At 52.5% G+C, this 18363-nt stretch overlaps 1 protein-coding gene across 3 annotated transcripts in view; it reads left to right on the top strand.

Moving 5' to 3' along the window:
- The window catches only part of USP24 (ubiquitin specific peptidase 24), a 1909144-nt gene that overhangs the window by 697335 nt on the left and 1193446 nt on the right, over positions 1-18363 (top strand). For all 3 annotated transcript variants that reach the window (XM_086952711.1, XM_086952716.1, XM_086952707.1), the window contains exon 35: positions 10149-10304. In XM_086952711.1, the coding sequence (XP_086808837.1) occupies positions 10149-10304 (156 nt within the window). The remainder of the gene's footprint in view (positions 1-10148; positions 10305-18363) is intronic.

Raw genomic sequence — 18363 nt, 5'->3', positions numbered from 1 at the left:
CCTCACCCAATTTGCATTTGGTGCCTGGGTGAGCACCACATGAGAGTTGCGACGCCTGCCAGCACCTTAACCCTAAATCACGGCGAGAGCGCTGGGTGAAGTTACTGTTGGCGCGCTTGTCCAGGTCGGTGTCATCACAGCTTCCGTCCCCTACCTCGGAGGCCAGGAGTCGCCGGTGTTCGAGGCATGTGGGCTGCTGAATTCATATCTGTGCATAGATCGCCGCCTAGTGTTGGGTCCGGATGATTGCACATTGTTGTCCTGGAAGAGTCTTCGAAGTATCACGAGATAGGTGGCTCCTCCCCTGGATTACAGTGCACATGGGTATCGACTCCATTCTCAGATTGTTTTTTTCCGCCATTGGATCCGGATGTCTTTGAATTCCCTCTTGTCGGAATCGATAGAAAACTTTCTTGAGACCAAAAGGTCTTTAGTTTAATACGTCGGTATAGTCTTGCGTTCGGTCTTAGTTCTTCCAGCTTGGTTTCGAGCCGGATTCTTTACACCCGCGTGCTCTCGGCGCGGAAGGCCCAGTCGACGCTCCAGACCTATCGACCGTCCATCATGGAACGAAGTCCATTCAAGAGATGTCCTGTCTGTAACTCGAAGTATCCCCACATCGACGTCCACCCGGTGTGCAACAAGTGTCTGTTGCTGGACCACGATGAAGACAAGTGTATGGCTTGTTCACGCTTCAGGTCCAAGAAGACGCTTAAGCTTCGACGAGCTGCGCGCCAGGAGGCCCAGCATGCTGCACCGGCGCCTGTGGACATCTTCGATGCAGGGGATGTCGAGGACGAATCTATCCAGGACATTTCTGAGTCGAACCCCGCGTCGGACGTAGACTACGACTACGATGCGGATGTAGAGATGTTCGAGGCCGAAGAAGTCGTCGACGAGGTAGGGGACGACGACGGGGCCCTCGGGGCTTTGCAGGATAGCTCGGATGAGGAGCTTCCTCAAACTGACTCTGGGACCGTGCCAATTCATAAGGCTCAGGTCGAGGGATCGCCTTCGGGCCTTACCCAAGACCTTACTATGGGTTCTACGGCCCCGCCTTCGGGCTCGGCCACGGGCATTGCTGTTGAGCCACTCCCTGGCAAAACGAAACCGAAAGTGAAACCTACGGTCTCGACTCCAGATACTGCGCAGGTGCCGTCATCGAAACCGAAAGTGCGCATCGCTTTGGTCGGCTCCAAGACCTCGGCGCCGAAGAAGCCGAAGGTGGCTGTCGAGCCGAAGGCTCAAGTCAAGGGCGTCGAGACGAAGTCTGCCGCGCCGAAGACTAAAGTGAAGGTTGCCGAGCGCGTCGGCGCCGAAGACGGTCGACACCGGAAAAAGCCTCGGCGACCCAAAGAAGGCTATCGGTGACCCGAACAAAGCTCTCGGTGACCCGAAGAAACGGCTGGATGACCCGAAAGTTCTCACGACTTCGCGTCAGCAGGACAAGGCCAAGGGCAACGCGCCCCGAGAGTCGACTCCAGGTGTGGCCTCGAGGGATTCCATTGAACCGGCGCGCCCATCCGCTGTGTTCACCAAGAAGGTGACGGACTCCCTGCAGCGCATCAGGGACGGGACCGCGTCGGTCGGTCCGAAGGATCCTCCGCCTGCGAAACCGGTGGAGAAACCACTTAAGGCGTCCAAGCCCATCCATTTCACGTTGCCGCCGAAGACGGTGCCGAAGGCTTTCGCTCCCAAGGCAGTCGCCGGCGTGCCCGAAAAGGTCTCGGCACCGAAGCCGTCAGCGGGTCCCTGGCCCACGACCTCGACGACCTTCAGTGGACGAGCATCAGGAACACTTCATCGATGCCGAAACGGGCAAGCTTTCCCTCCATAAGTGGAAAATCGCCCCAGAATGCCCAATGGAGTCTTACAAGATCCCTCTCAAGAAGAAGGACTCTGTTTTCACTCCCGTCTTGGTGGAACCACTTTCCCCACAGATTCATAATGTTTCGCCCACTTACTTTGATGTGGACGCTGGAGAGGGGGATGATGAGGATGAGTACAGTTAACCTGTCTATACAGACCCTGAGGATACCAACGAACCCTGGGCCGCTGGTGGTGACCCAGGGGATCCCCAATCAGGACAAGACCCTCAACTTTTTTCAGCAAAAACGTCCCCTACAGAAGATTCTGCAGCTTTCAATGCCCTCATTGAGCGGGCAGCTAACAATCACTACGTCCAGCTCCATGCTGTGACCCTGTGGATGTCGACTTCCTTTTTGATACCTTCTCAGTCTCAGAAAAAGCTGTTAAGACTCTGCCTATGCTGAAAGGTGTTTTAAAGCATGCTGCTGAGATCTTTAAAGAACCTACCAGGGCGAGGGTGATAAACCCTAGGATTGAGAAGAAATACAAGTCCGCGCCTACTGATCCTACGTACATCAAAGGACAGTTGCCTCTGGACTCCCTTGTTGTCTCGAATGCCCGGAAGAGGGCTAATTCTCAGACTACGGGTGATGCTCCTCCCCCAGACAAAGAATCCAAGGTCTTTGAGGCATCGGGGAAGACACAGCACAGGCGGCCAACATCTGGCGCATTTCTGACACACACAAGCGCTTCTGGCGCGGTATGACAGGGCACACTACGACACACTGGAGACCATGTTGCAGCACTTGCCTGATGAATACAAGGAGGCGGCTGAGATGCTGGTTCAGGAAGGGAAGCTGATCTCTAACGCTTCAATTAAGTGCGCTTTGGACGCGGCTGATACTGCTGCCAGGGCTATGAACACTAGTGTTATGCTACGGCGACATGCCTGGCTGAGAATCTCTGGATTTAAGCCAGAAATCCAAACCACCATCCTTAACCAAACAGTCAACACAGATCACCTGTTTGGCCCGGAGGTTGACACCACCCTAGAAAAGATTAAGAAGGACACGGAGACTGCGAAATCCATGGGTGCCTTACAGTCCCAGCAATTTCGGGGTGGGTCTTTTCGTCGCTCAAGCACTAGAGGCGTTTCCAGGGGCCAGCTGTCACAGTCCACGCAGTACTACAAGGGCAACACTCAGTTCACATACACCAACAAGAGTCTAGGTGGATATTGTGGTAACAGCGCCAAGGGCAGATGTCGTGGAAACAACAGCTCCAGATCCTCTGCCACTAGCAAACAGTGACGCCTTGTCACTGCCCCCCGTCCACACCACACCGGTCGGGGGGAGACTCCAGCAGTTCCTGCCGGTCTGGAAGTCCATCACCACAGACAGGTGGGTCAGGAAACTTATCCAATACGGTTATTGTCTGGAGTTAACATCCACTCCACCCAACATGCCCCCAAGAAACCGTCCTATGTCGGCCGAGCATTTGCACTTATTGCAGCAGGAAGTCACTGTTATGCTGCAAAAAGGAGCAATAGAGCTCGTTACTATGCAAGAAAGAGGCACAGGGGTCTACTCCCTGTACTTCTTAATACCAAACAAGGACGGGTCCCTGAGGTCCATCCTGGACCTCAGGCTACTCAACCATTACAACCTGTCGGAGCACTTCCATATGCTAACCCTGCAGCAAGTGCTCCCTTTTGCTCAGTCAGGGGGATTTAGACCTAAAGGATGCGTATTTTCACATTCCACTGCACCCTTCACACAGGAAATACCTCCGGTTCACCATACAAAACCAGCACTACCAGTTCAAGGTTTTGCCTTTCGGTGTCACCACAGCACCCAGGGTGTTCACGAAGTGCCTGGCGACAGTGGCGGCGCATCTCAGGAGACGGAACATCCACGTCTACCCTTATCTGGACGACTGGCTCATCCAGGCAAAGTCAGCCCAGCAGTGTGCCGCCCACATGTCTCACACCATTCACCTCCTGCACGATCTGGGATTCTCACTGAATTACCCAAAATCCCACCTCCAGCCCGCCCACATACGGCAGTATCTGGGTGCGACTATAAACACTCTGGCGGCCACAGCACAGCCGAATTCAGTGAGAGTCTGCAGCATTCAATCGCTGATACAAAAATTCAGGCCTCAACACTCGCTTCGAGCAAGAGTGTTCATGCAGTTGATAGGCATGATGGCCTCCTGCATTTCCATTGTCCCGCACACGAGACTACATATGCGCCCGCTTCAGGAGTGCTTAGCACGTCAGTGGACTCAGGCTCACGGGCAGTTGAAAGACCTAGTGTTGGTGAGCGGTCGGGCATACAACTCTCTGCATTGGTGGAATCCACGAAACCTTTGCAAGGGCCGACTGTTCCAAGAGCCTGTGCCACAGATCATCCTGACAACGGACGCCTCTCTCCAGGGATGGGGAGCTCATGTACTCCATTACACAGTGCAGGGACTATGGACGCACCAGCAACGGAAGATGCACATCAATGTTCTCGAACTGATGGCAATCTTCATGGCACTCAAAGCCTTCAAAGTACATCTGTGCAACAAGGTCGTGTTGATCCGGACGGACAACATGACAGCCATGTACTACATTCAAAAGCAGGGAGGAACACACTCTCCGCAGCTGTCTCATCTGGCTCAGAGCATGTGGAAGTGGGCCATTCAGAGGAACATCTTCCTCATGGCATAACACCTCCAGGGCAAGGACAATCAGATGGCGGACCTGCTCAGCAGGCACAGCCACCAAATGCATGAGTGGGAGATACATCCATCAGTACTCCAACCGTACTTCCATAGGTGGGGTCATCCAGAGATAGACCTGTTCGCCACAAGGGAGAACGCAAAATGCCAAAGCTTCGCCGCCAGGTTCCCACACCCACAGTCGCAGGGCAATGCGATATGGATGAACTGGTCAGGCAAATTTGCGTACGCTTTTCCCCCAGCACCTCTGATGCTGCTGGTGGCACGCAAGCTCAGGCAGCACTCGATGACTCTCATCCTGGTTGCTCCAACGTGGGCTCGCCAACCATGGTACACCACGTTTCTAGAACTGTCCGTGGTACCGCATCAGAGGCTACGTCTCACACCCAGCCTTCTGACGCAGAGCCATGGCCATGGCAACATTCAGCACCCAGAGTCGCGACATCTCAAACTGGCGATCAGGCTCGCGAAGTCTTAGAGTTTGGCTACCTGCACTTGCCTTCTGACTGTATGGACATCATTCGGGAGGCAAGGAAGCCCACCACCAGAGCATGCTATGCGGCAAAATGGAAGCGGTTTGTCATTTATTGTGCAGACCACAACATTAAACTTCTAGATGCGTCAGCAGCCCTACATGCCAAGAACAGATGCATACTGGTAAGTAGCATATTCGTTCGTCTGCCACCTAGTCTTTCGCCGCGGTCCCTTGCGTGTGGCTCACCGGCTGGTAGGTCCTTCAGTTTCTCTGAGGCCCTGTCATCCTTCCGCGGCGGGCAACGTCTCCCCCCGGGACGTGCGCCCCCGCCTGTCACCTCCCTACCCGCTGTTTCCCGGCACGGAGGCAACTATCCTCCAAATGACAGCCTACGCTGTGGCTCTGCAGGCTTCTATGGCCCTTCCTTCACCTCCTGAGACTTCCACGGATCCCTTGCCTCGTGCGGTGACTTCCACGGAGTCGCCGGCAGCTTCGGCGCCAAAGGTTTTGGCTCTAGGTCGTAGGAGAGTGGCGTCTTCGGGGCTCCACCTAGCGTCCATGCATCGCCTCAAATCCCTAGAGGGCTCCCTGTGGCACCTGCAGGTGATCGCCGGGACTCCGAGCTTGCCCTGAGCTCCCCTGAGTCCTCTGAACAGGCAGCTGCCTCACCAGACGTCTAGCCGGTGCAGTGTTGGTGCCGGGAGCCCTCCTCCCCGGCTCTGCTGGAGATACGGGCGGAGGCCGGGGACTGGGTCGCTTTCTCAAGTACCTCTCGGTCCTTGGCGCAGGCGGCTGCCCCATCTGAGGCCGTGCCAGTGCCTTTATCGGCGCCGCACCTTCGCTGGTCTGGCGCCCGCCTCGCCTCGTTCTCCTAGAAAGGGAGTGGTGGCATGAGTTGGCCCGGTGCCACGGAGGCCCATTCTGGCGCTTGGTCGACACTGATCAGGCGTCGATGGCGGACTCCATGGAGCTGCGCCGGGTCCTGGATTCGTTATCCGGGGTCCCTTCTTCTCCTGAGGTCCGTCAACTTCCTTGGAGACAGGGCGCCGTGCAGTTGCCGTTTCAGCTGCATCTTCCAGGGAAGGCTCTTCGCCGTCCCCACGGCCAAAATCCTCGAACCATTCTTTCCGTGGCTCCCGGCTGGCTTATCCACCGGCCTCTCCACCCTCCCCTGGGGCCCCTCAGGATCCCCACTCCTCTGTGGATTCTCCTCTATGCCAGGGCTGGCCGCTTCCCCCTTTACTTGGGGATGGGCGGCTCAGTCTCCAGCAGTCATCCATCGAGGAATTGCTTTCGCCTCTGCGGCGCCCTACTGAGGCCAGTGTTGCCTTTGTTCAGGCTATTTCCACGGCAGCTGGTATTCTGAGGATGGGTGAACCGGTCACTCCATTTCCTACAGACAACCTCTTGTAGATTCTCCACAAGGGCTCTGTTGGGCGGGAGTTGTTCCTTCCTTTTGAAGTGTCACTCCATAATTCTCTTATGAGGGCTTGGGGGCGCCCTGCCACAGGCGATCCGGTGCCTCAGGCACTACTGCACCGCCATTGTCCTGCTCCGCACGACCAGGTCTGTCTGTCGTTCCACCCTTCTACTCTAGGCGCTCTACTGCGAAATACCTTTCCGTTTTGCCAGTGCTGCTTTGAGGGTGCTTAACACTTTGTGTGTGCTGACCAGGGCTACTTCTAGCCTGTGGGATTCTGTGGAGTCCCCTCTTTCTCATGTCTCTCGTGAGGGAGCCCGTGCTGATTTGCGGGGCCATGTGTTGGATGGTAGAGAGTTGGCCGCGTTTATTCTTCGTGCGACTTTGGATGTTGCCGATGCTATTGGCCATGCTATGGCCACTTCTGTGGCTCTCCGTCGAGATGCTTGACTACGCGCTGCTGTTTTTCCTGAAAATATTAGAGAGCGTCTGGTCGACCTCCCTTTTGATGGAGTCCTGCTGTTAAATACTTATGCAGACTCCGCGATTCAGCGTCTTCTTGCGGGGCTCCGTCCTCCTTGTCCTCCTCCTCCTTCTCCTTCTCCGTAAGTTGGTTTGCTGATCCTTCGGGTCTTGGTGGGAGGCGTTATCCCACTTGCTACTGGTACTTGGTTTTTGGAGTGGCTGTTACACTTTCTGTGAGGTTACTGTGCCCTCTGGGTCCTTGGTTGGCCCCACTCTTCAGTTGGCTGCTGGTCCAGCCCCCTTTTTTGGTACGCCTGTGCTTTCTGGCTGATTACTAAGCCTTCTGTGGTTTCTGCCGCAGGTCTATGATTTTGTCCTCTGATGCAGGATTGTCTTTTCCCTAAGAGTGGTTCCCATGCTTCTTTGGACGTGTCCTACCCTATGTGGGGTACATGTAGCTATTGTATAGACCTGTCTTATGCGGGGAGGGTGTGGACTCCTCCTTTCGAGTTCGTCGCCCTTCCTGATGTGGCTGTATTATGATGGTGCGGTCTTTGGCCCTTACTGGGGCATGGCTTGGCCATCTACGGCGTTGTGCCGCAGTGTTTTGCCCTTTTCCTGTGTTGACGGCCTGGTCCGTCCTACTTGTTTCTTTTCTCCTCATCTCTTCTAGCTGATCACACTGCTTCGTGGATCGGTTCTGTCTGGGGCGGTCCCCTTTTGGGGTAGTTCGGGACGGTTTACTGGCCTTGCCCTTGTTCCGAGCCCTACATGGTCCGGGCGTTTAGTTTCGTAGTGTTGTCAGCGGCTGGCTACCCTCCCCTGCTCTTCTGTTCTGTGACCAGAGGCCTTGACGTGGGCTCTGAAGCTTGTGCTTCTGTCCTGCGGGGCCATTGTGAGATTCCGTTCTTATTCTTCCGCCTGCCTTATTGCCGAGGTGCCGTTCTGTCTGGTCTTCTGGCTGTGATGGGCTCGACTGCCCTAGTCACTGGGTATGTTTCCCGGTGGAGGGCTTTGCTGTGCTTCTGCCTCTTCTCCTTGGAGTCTGTAGGTGGCTCTTCATCCTCTGCGTTGTCGGTACCTTGGGGCTTCCGTGGAGGTCCCTGGTACGTTGACTGGGCTTGAGGTGTTTTGGCCTCCTTCGTATTACCCTTGCTTCTCCTGTTGCTGGAGGCTGGGTTGTCCTTTTTTTTGTTGTTCAAATACATCCCCTGTGGGGCACGTGTTCCTCCACGATGCTGAGGTTCTCTTTAGCCTAAGGCTTGTGACTCATCCCCTGTTGCGGCAGACGGGGCTATTTTTCCCTGTCCCTGTGACTGATCCCCTGCTGGGGGTCTTGTGCTTGTCTGAGCTGGAGAGGTCTTCTCGCAGACCCTCCTCCCCTTTGGGTATGGCTAGGGTATCTATTCTGTGTTAGGAATCTGCAGCTAGTAGTCTCTATCAGATGAATGAGTTACTTACCTTCGGTAATGATGTGTCTGGTAGTCGATTCCAGCCGCAGATTCCTTCACGACCCGCCCTTCCTCCCCGTTTCTGCGAAGACCCTTCTCGGTCTTCTGCACTTGCCTGCTTCAGGACAAGTGCCTTTTTCTTACTCCCTCTTTAGGAGGATGCTCGCCTGGTGGTTGTTGCTCCAGCTGAGAAGCGTGGCTCAATGGTTAGAGCGGCAGACCCTGATGCAGAGGTCTGGCCTGGGACCAGGGTTCATTTCCCGCCTCGGCAGCTCTTGGATTTAATCTCCCCGGACCTGATAATTCTCGCCTCGGTGCCTAGTCTAATCATGGGTCCCACTCTGACTCTGGGCAATAGCTTGCTTAATCTCCACAACGGCCCCAGCAGCGCTTGGATGCCTGGCTTCACCTTGTGGGTGCCCAGGGTGGACATCTCACAGGAAAGCTAGGAAGGGTTCCACAGCGGTATGAATACAGCGCTATGAGACCTCTGGGTGGAAGGTGCTATATAAATACAAACACATTTACACATTCCTTCTTTTTGGTGATTGGGTGACGAATGCCTGGGTGCTTCAGTGCCCATGCATTTGGTCCCCAATGTAGGGTTTGTTTGTGCCCTGCGTCCTTGTGTTGCTTGCACTTCTGACGCTTACAGTCCTTGGGGTTGAGGTCCTCTTGCTGGGTCTCGACCCTTTTAGGGGATCCCCCCTACTGGTGTTGTTGGGGGATGACTTGTCATTGTTCTTCCATTCTGGCCTTGGACCCCTTCTTGGCTCCGGGCGGCGGTTGCAGACATCTTAGTCTGCTGTGCCCTTTTTCACATGCTTTATGCCTCCAGGGAGGCTGGTATTTTGGTCGTAGGCTTGCTTGCAGTAGCTGTGCTCTATTTTTTTATTCCATGACTTGGGGCCTTAGTTTCTGGCACTATTCTGGAGGGTGCTGTTCCTCGCCTTTCATTTCTTTCCATTCTTTATAGCGGGGTTTTGGCAAACTGTTCCAGTATTCTCAGTTTTGTTTGTGATGGCTCCTCATTGTGGCGCGAAAACATTCTCAGAAGAAAACGGACTTAGGCGCGCCGGGGTGGACGACGTCAGGGCAGACTTGAGTGATGCTAGCGCGCAGGAATGCTGTGGCGGAAAAGTTTTCTGGATCCAGTCTCACGCTTTGGGATAATTCTACGTTAAGGAATCTGCGGCTAGAATCGTCTCTACCAGATACATCGTTACCAAAGGTAAGTAACTCGTACGTTTTGTTTAAACTAAAGTCCCCTAAGGCGTCGCTTTAAGAAGGTCATCTTACAAACACTGCTTTTTATTTAGAAGAGTACTTCTAGAACGAAAAAGGGCACAGTGAGATTTGAGTAAGAACACCTCAAAATGAAAGGTTAATAAATGCATGGAATTGCCTCCCAATATACTCCATTGGATACAAAAAATGTGTCTCTTCTAATTATCACCCTGTAGTATTGCATTGACTGTTATACAGCAAAATGTGTATAGCAAGCAGCTGTTTCAGTTCTGCTCTTTATAATCTGAGTTTTTTAGTCCTCAATCATTGGATTATATTTGAAAGTGAGCAAGTTAGCAAGGTCTGCACCATTTAGTACTATGTTGTTCGATCCAATGATGGCTAGGTTCATAGGCCTAAGCTTGTTTTCTTGCATTCTAAATTTCTTGGTATCCGCCAATATCACATTTAAATTTTGAAAATAACCTGTGAGAAACTTGCTGGAAGATGTTGCGCTCATGTAGCACACTAATTCTCAAACTTATTATGTTTTTTGTTTTCATTTGAAAAACAGGTAGTAACTGCAGCTCTGGAAGCGAAGGGGAAGCAACATCACTGCATGCAGGTATCTGTGTCAGACAACAGTCTGTATCCACCAAAGATGCTATTATTGCAGGAGAGGCTTTGTCTCTTCTCGTCACCTGCCTGCAGTTACGAAGCCAGCAATTAGGTATGTACTAAATTTTATTTACTGTAACCATAAGTATTTAGCATTTTTGAAATATCAGGTACTCGAATGTTTTTTTAACCATTTATTTCTTGAATGCTATGTGCTATAGTCGGAATGAATTTGCAGCTGTAGCTATCCTCTTATTTTCTTTTGCAAGTGTTTCCCATCTTTGTTATGTCAAAGCTCTTTGTTGGCCAGCTAATGCTTATGAACAGTCAACACCTCTGATGATTAATGACTACCATTAAGTTGGGTGGAGTGTAACCTACGTTGAATGGTGTTATTATGATTGTACATATTCTGTCCTTAAATGCCTGGCTGCTTACCATCTCTTTGTCGACCTTGTTCAAGTGTACTTGGTAGAGATTTTGTTGCCGATATAGCAGACAGTCGAGCTGTCCTAGACTAGCTAGTTGCTTGGAGGGTGCGGAAAGGAGTGTGAGATTTGTGCGAGGATGTTTGATGGTACGGTTAGTACACATTTTGTCCAGATTTGTCACTACAAATGTGCTTTTGAGTAAGGTGTTTGTAGCAGAGCCCATGCAAACGACCATCAAACTGAAAATTCACTGCATGAATACTTGAAGTGCTCATTATGTCCCAATTGTTTAGTTTCATATATGGTGGGTAGAAAGGAGAGCAGCCCTAGCTTATATCTAAGCTGGAATGGAGTGTGATGTGTGTTGGGGGGTGTTTGATATGTTTGTGGGTCTACATTGGGTCCTGGTTAATGCTAAGGAATACCCTCCATGCCTAAACTGCAGGCATATGTAGCAGAGTAGTTTGTTACAAAGAATAGAAGTTATTAAATTTGACAGTTCACTGTTTGAATGCCTGTAGTGTTTGTTGTCATACATGGTGGTCAGTAAAGTTTCATAGCCTGTTGTGGGTAATATTTGCATACAAGCCCAGTTCTAGACATGAATAGCAGACCTGCTCAGGTTAGTGTATAGTATACATGTCTTTCTCACCATGATCTGCAGGCCAGCCCTTACATGGATATTATGAGGTGGGTGGCAAGTGGTGTAATGATGTTTAGGTGATGAACCTCTAACAGAGATTGGGAAAAATGTGAGAAGCTTCATGCTTGAATTAAGGTTTCATTTTTTCGGTGTAAATGAACAGGAGAAAAAATGTCTTGCCGGGCCAAGAATGTGCTACTATGGCTTTTCAGCTGCCATTTTTAATTTCAAATGTGTTTTATTGATTTTAAGAGCAACAATAGGCATCACAGTACAATAGAAAGGCAGCTGGCACATAAGGCAGTCGAGACAGACAGGTACGTCTTCTCTGTAAATCGAGCAGTAGGCTCGGTACATTTGCCAAAGCAGAGGTATAGTGCCAAGGCTGCAAATGTCAAGCGCAGTGAGGGAACAAAACTGTGGGAACAGAAACCAGGAACCCACCCCCATCCCCAACCAGTGTGCCGTACTTGTGAAACAATCACGGATGCATCCACATAATAAGGATCGCAGTTACCCATGGGATCATGGAGGGTCATGCGTAGCCTCTGTAAGTCGCAGTAAGCGGGGGTATCTGGGGCAGGTGATCTCATTAAACTCTTTGGACAGGAGGGAAAGCAGCGGTAGCCAGATCTTTTGAAATGCAGTCATGGTGTGTGTAAGTGTGGCCTGGATACGTTCCATCCCCAAGGTAAACCTGATTTTGTGTAACCACCCCGTGTGAGTAGGCCTGGTGGTTGAGCCCCAGAGTGACAGAACATGTTGTGTTGCAGCCGGCATGGCAATCCCCATTTGACGACCCCTGGGGGATTTCAGGGGAAAAGTGAGTGCGTTAGGTAGGCCCAGGATAGTGTAAGCTGGGAATCTCGGGATTTCAGTATCAAAGGTAGAATCAATGTCATCCAGGACCGCCTTCCAGTAGTCTTGGACTTCAAAGCAGTCCCAGAGGAGATGAGTCAGGGTGCCCTGTTCCCCCGCATCCCCTCCAGCACAACGCACTACGTGTTGGGTTACCCGTATTAAGCCGGACCGGAGTAATGTGCCAGTACATGGCCAGTTTCGCTGCCGCTTCTCTACCTGTGGTGATGCGAGTGGTGTGAGAGGCTCTATAGTATATTTAACTCCATTCCCTGGGCGATAGGGCCCTTCCCAGCTCTGCCTCCCAGCCCTTCTGGCGCGCTGTCTTGCCCGAAATGGCTGAGGGTGTGAGCATTTTGTAGAGGTCCGAGATAAGATGCCTATCCGAGTCTTTTGTCACCAGCCATGTCTCGAAGTATGTCATACGTCTACCAACTAGGGGGGCGTACTCCGGGTGTATAAGCCAACGCCGAAGTTGAAAATATTGGATTAGGTGGGGGAGACACGTCGTAGCCCTGAGTTATATCCGAGAGGGGGAGAAAGCCCCTTGTGTCAAAGAGGTGGCCGGCGGAACGGCAGCTGGTGCCACGCCATTGCGGAAAGGTGTGAGGGTCAGTGCCCGGCGGGAATTCCGGGTTATCCAAGATGGGGGTGAGTGGGGAGGGGAAGGTTGTCAACCACCTTTTGACGGCGACCGCATCCCAAACTTGCATGATGGTACGAGTGATGGGTGATCGCAAGAGGTATCGCGGCCTGTGCTGCCGGAGGAGGAACAGAACTTTCCAAAGGGACATCTGGGCCATCGCCCTGTCTTGAAATAGCCACCGTTTCTCGGATTCCCGCCTATACCACTCCACCAGTGAGCGGAGTTGGGAGGCCTGTAAGTATTACAGAAGGTTGGGGATCCCAAGACCCCCCTCATCCGCACTCCGATATGCTAGTCGCTTATGTAAGCGTGCCCGCTTTCCTTCCCAAATGAAATGGTGGAAAGCGGCTTGTAGATTCGCGATGGTGCCAGCCGGAAGCAGCACCGGGAGGGTCTGAAAAATGTACAGAATTTTGGGCAGAGCCGACATCTTCACTGCTGCGACACGTCCCAACAGGGAAAGGGGTTGCTTGGACCAGCGCGCGATGGCGGTCCGGATCTGGGAGGTGAGGGCTGCGTAGTTGAGAGCTACCGTCAACTCCGTAGAGGATGTGAGAGTAAAGCCCAAGTATGGGAGTTGTGCGGTCGACAGTAAACCTCCCCCGTATGCGGGCGCGTTTGCTCGTGGTTGGGCATTTTTGTCCAGTGGCAGTATTAGGGATTTCCCCCTGTTGATTTTGAAGCCGGAGACAGCTCCAAAAGACTCTAGTTCTCCCAGGAAGGCGGGAACAGAACAGTCTGGACGGTCCAGAGCGGCTATGATGTCGTCAACTTAAAGGCCGATCGCATGAGGTTCTCGGCCGAAGGTGATGCCATGGATAGCAGGGTTGTCGCGAATCTTTTGCGCAAGGGGCTCCACGTACAGAGCGAACAGGAGGGGCTAGAGGGGGCCCCTGCCTCGTGCCACGCTGGATCTCAAAAGGGCCCGAGCGTAGGCCACCCAGGAGGACCCGAGCTGGAGGACGGTGGTAACAGCTCGTGATCCAGGACTGAAAGCGGTATCCACAGCCGAAAGTGCATTAAGACCCGTTGTAAGTAGGTCCAGTCGACCCGGTCAAACGCTTTTTGAGCGTCAACAGCCAGTAGTGCAGAGTCCGAGTTTTGGAAGTGGGCCTTGTTGATCAAATGGAGTATCCGTTTAGTGTTATCGATACACTGACGATTTGGAACGAAGCCCGATTGGTCGGGTTCCAAGATCCCAGGCAGACATGGAACAAGACACGCCTCCAGAATACCCGTAAAGAGTTTCTGGTCCGGGTTATGTAAGGAGATAGGGCGGAACGCAGAGCATTGCATGGGTTTCTTACCCGGTTTAGGCAGCACCACTATCTCGGCTGCCAGCATATCCGGGGGGATGGAGCTTGCCCCTCAAAGGAGTTGAAGAGCCGGTGAGAAAAGGAGCCAATACCTGGCTAAAGGTTTTGTAAAATCCGTCGGAGAAGCCATCTGACCCCGGGGATTTGAGAGGGCGAAGGCAGGATATAGCAGCGAGCACCTCATCCAGGCGGATGGGGGCATCTAGGGCGTCCGCGTTCGCCTGAGACAGCGCTGTGACCTTCGACGATTCGTAATAGGCGTCAACATCTTCCGGTGTTAGAGTCGGCCTTGTATAAAGAGGCATAAAAGGTCCGGAACGCCTCCGCAACCTGGGTCTCCCCAGTGATGTCTAATCCCGAGTCATCCGTGAGGCTGGAGATCTTGGAGTTTTGGGTTCTGGCCTTCAAGGCACTAGCAAGTAAGCGGCCAGTTTTATTCCCCCCCCCCGACGTAATAGGTATGGCGGAGGCGAAGAGCGGCGAATTCCACCCTGTATGTATCTAGGCTGGTTAACTGGGCTCTGGCTGCTTTCAGTTGCCTCCAGACCCGCGGGGCGCCGGTGCGGCTATGAACCCTCTCCAGATCAGAGGCCTGAGCAGTGAGTTTGTCCCTCTTTGCCTTGCGGACCTTGGCCTCTGCCGCTGCTATCGCGATAAGTTCACCGCGGGCCACCGATTTCAGGGCCCCCCAGAGGGCCGACACCGACGTTTCCGAGGTATCATCAATGGCTGATACTCAGTTATGCAAGTGTGAAGCTGCTTTGCTACTTCCGGCCGCTGTAAGAGGGTTTTGCGCAATCGCCACGATCCAGGGGGGCGGGTGGATTTGGGGACCCTGAGCGACAACTCAACCGCGTCATGATCAGATAGGGCCGCCGGTACGATGCAAACGTCACTGAGGGTGGCAAGCATTTCAGAGGAACCTAGGTAGTGATCCAACCTGGCGTAGGTGCGGTGTACATGGGAATAAAAAGTTAATTGCTGTGTGTTGGGATGTGTGGCCCTCCAGAGATCCACCAGACCCCTCTCATGTAGCCACTCCTTACCGGCGGCTGTAATAGCGCCTGTATCCCCATATCGATGCCCTGACCTGTCCATATTTGTGTCCATTACTATATTGAGGTCCCTCCCTATGAGCAAGAGGGGGGTTTGAGGATTGAAGCGATTCGGAAACGACGCCTTTTAAAAAGGCCTCCTGTCCTGTGTTTGGGTTGTCCTCTATTAGAAAGGTGTACGCTAAAAGCCTACCCTTAATCTCCCCCATCCTATCCCCCACACTACCCCGGAAGCGCCTGGACACCAGAATAGCCACCCCTGCCTTCTTAACTGGGAGAGATGAAAAAAACTGCTGGGGGAAGGCACGGGAGCGCATTCTGTGCCATTCTTTAGGTAGGAGGTGGGTCTCCTGCAATAAACAAATGTCGGCCCGGAGTTCTCCAAGTATGAGATCACAGCCCTCCGCTTAACAGGATTGTTCAAGCCCTTCACATTAAGGGTTAATACCTTCAAACTGGAATCTAACATAGAAAGCCAGGCGAGCCGCGTGCTATATGAGTGCAATCCCACTTCCGTGTCAGATGGAGACGTAATGAGCATCCTAGCCCTGCAAAACCCCCCGGCACACTAGTTCCCTCCCGCAAATCCTCTCCCAAACCCAGCCCCATCTGTCCCATCAGACCCTCCCCTCCCCCACCCCCTCCCTGGAACCCCAACTCCCCAACCCGGAGGTTCAACACCCACCACCCAACACCCAAACCATGAGAATGCATAGTCCCAGTCCTGTCAGTCCACACAGGGCTGTGGTAAAGTTACTTGCAAGGGTCATGTCCAGCGGCAACCATTGTGGCCCCCCGCTCATCCCCCCCAGCCTATGAGCATGCTATATGCTATGATTAACCCCCCCACAGGGTGTAGAAATCAGTCGGAGGATGTTTTCCTGGCCACCTCTGCGACTGCCGTTGCTCTTTCCTGCGTGATGATGTGGGCCTCGGGCTTCAAGCGCTGCGCCGGGGATCGTCTACTGCCCACTGTTGGCCAGCCTCCTCTGGAAGGCCCCTGCGATAATCTCACCACAGGCTAGTCCTCCTCCAAGTCAACTCCCAATAACGCACAAGTGTCTTTGAGCGAACGCATCTGTTGTAGGGCCCCATTCCACTTAAATATCAGTCGGAACGGATGTCCCCAAGTGTATGGAACCTCCTGTTGCCTTAGAAAATCTGTTGCCACTTTGAATGCCTTTCGCTTTTGTAGCATAATGGCCGAAAGGTCCTGATACAGGGCGACAGGGTGACCCTGAAACTGAAGAGGTTGCGCCCGCCTGGACTCTCGAAGAATCCGCTCCTTGAGCGGGAAGTTATGGAGAAAGGCTAAGATGTCTGGAGGCGTGGCGGTAGCGCACCTGGGGAGCCCCACTCTGTGCCCTGTCTATCCTGATGACAAAGTCGGCAGGCTACCCCAAGATGTTCCGGAAGAGGTCCTATAAGTAGCCAGTGACATCTGTCCCTTCTGTTTTCTGAGGGACCCCCCGGACCTGTATGTTGTTGCGACGGGACCGGTTTTCCAGGTCCTCTGCATGGGCCTGAAGGTCTAGCTGTTGATCCGTGAGTCTCAGGATTTCCTGCTGGAGCTGTTCGATCTCTTTGCTCCTCGTGTGGTCAGCCTATTCAATGGCGACCACTCGCTCCCCAAGTCCCTCCACATCTCTCCTGAGCTCCCTGATCTCCCCGGCCACTTCCTGCTTCAGGGACTTGAAGTCATCTCTGAGGGAGTTGAACAGGGTCTCCATAAAGGACCTGGTGATGGGCGTGTGATCCCCGGACGGTGCCGGAGTTGTTTTTGCGGCTTCTCAGCTGCCATTTTTGCCGATATTATTGCGTATCAACAAAAGGCTTTGACAGAGCAAATAAGGCTCAAAGGATAGACCTATCGGCTTTGCCAAAACTTGTTTTTCTTGATATCTCTGCTACCTATCGGGGTATAAGCCCTGAGGAGTTGAGGGATTATGGTAGAAAGACTGTTCGAGGACTGTTTTTGTGTGGGAGCCTGGCCCAATGAGTTATCCCCACCGTTTTTTCCATCCCTTATGTATAGTGACCTTTTGCCATGGGGGTGGCGGGAGTGGGGAGGGAGACTGGGGGTATACCACCCTCTTTTTGTTTTGAAGGTAGCACTTGCCCATACTTTGAGGGGGGATTGCTCCCACCTCCCTGGTGTCTTGTGCACTGATCATTGTTTGGGGGCAAATGTATGACCCATGAGCACAGATGACAGTGAAAGCAGTTGATGCCTAATGTTTTTCACTTTTGTCACTATGACTTCAGCGTACCATACGCAATGCACGTCACAGTGACAAAGAAAATCAACTTGAACTTGGCCTCACCAGCCTTTACTCAACTGGTAAGAGGCAGAAATTGACTTTTCCTTCCCTGCTGGAGTTCCTATAGGTCACACAGATGGGTCTTGCTACTGTGCTTTTAATTTCTCACTAACGCCATTCTGCCCTACCCCTATACCCTCCACCCTCCCCTTCTTTGAAATACGTATTGGCTGCTGAAGGTTTAGCATTGCCCAAGATTTTCCAGTAAGTAAGAGTTTAGGAGAATGTTGGCTCATGGTGGATTTATAAATAAATCATTTACTAATTGGGTACTTTGCCAGAGCTATGTTACCTTAATATCTTGAGTAACTGTCACTGCTCAAGCCCACCTCCCAGAGAAGTGCGGATTTGGTAGTCTGCAGAAAGATATAGCCATTGGAAGGAAGAGTTACTTTTCTTTGTTAAGGATATTTCTGGTGGATGCTTAATCCCATGGCTGCTAGGCGTTTTCCCGTCCTGCGCTGGGAATTGCTGTTTTACTTTATTTCATGACGAGCTGGCCTTGTCATCCGCGCACGGCAGGTAAGCGCCATGACGAGCCCAGCTCGTCATTAGCCTCGAAGGGGTTAATGTTCCCACAGATTTCTCGCCACCCTCCAACATTCCTGATAAGTTAGTGCTCTAATTAATAGTTTCCTAGTTTTGCGAACTTGATTTGCGCAGTGGTTGTGGCTATTCCATGGCATTGTGTTCATCCCAAAATGCCTTGAAATAGCATGGAAAAAATGTCTGGAACTGATGTCACTGGTCAGGTTGGTGCCTAATTTACCAAGGTGATGTTAATTACGGAGGCAGAGTTCCTACTGGGAGCATGTGGCACCACCTTGGGGCACTGGTGAGTCATCACTGAGGAAGAATTTTCTGGGCATTCTGGAACCTGGAAGAATTTATAAGGTAAGGA

This window comes from Lissotriton vulgaris, chromosome 1_1, assembly GCF_964263255.1.
Source record: "Lissotriton vulgaris chromosome 1_1, aLisVul1.2, whole genome shotgun sequence".
Classification (NCBI taxonomy): domain Eukaryota; kingdom Metazoa; phylum Chordata; class Amphibia; order Caudata; family Salamandridae; genus Lissotriton; species Lissotriton vulgaris.
Note: the sequence above shows the minus strand (reverse complement) of the source record. Positions and strands in the feature narration are given on the sequence as shown.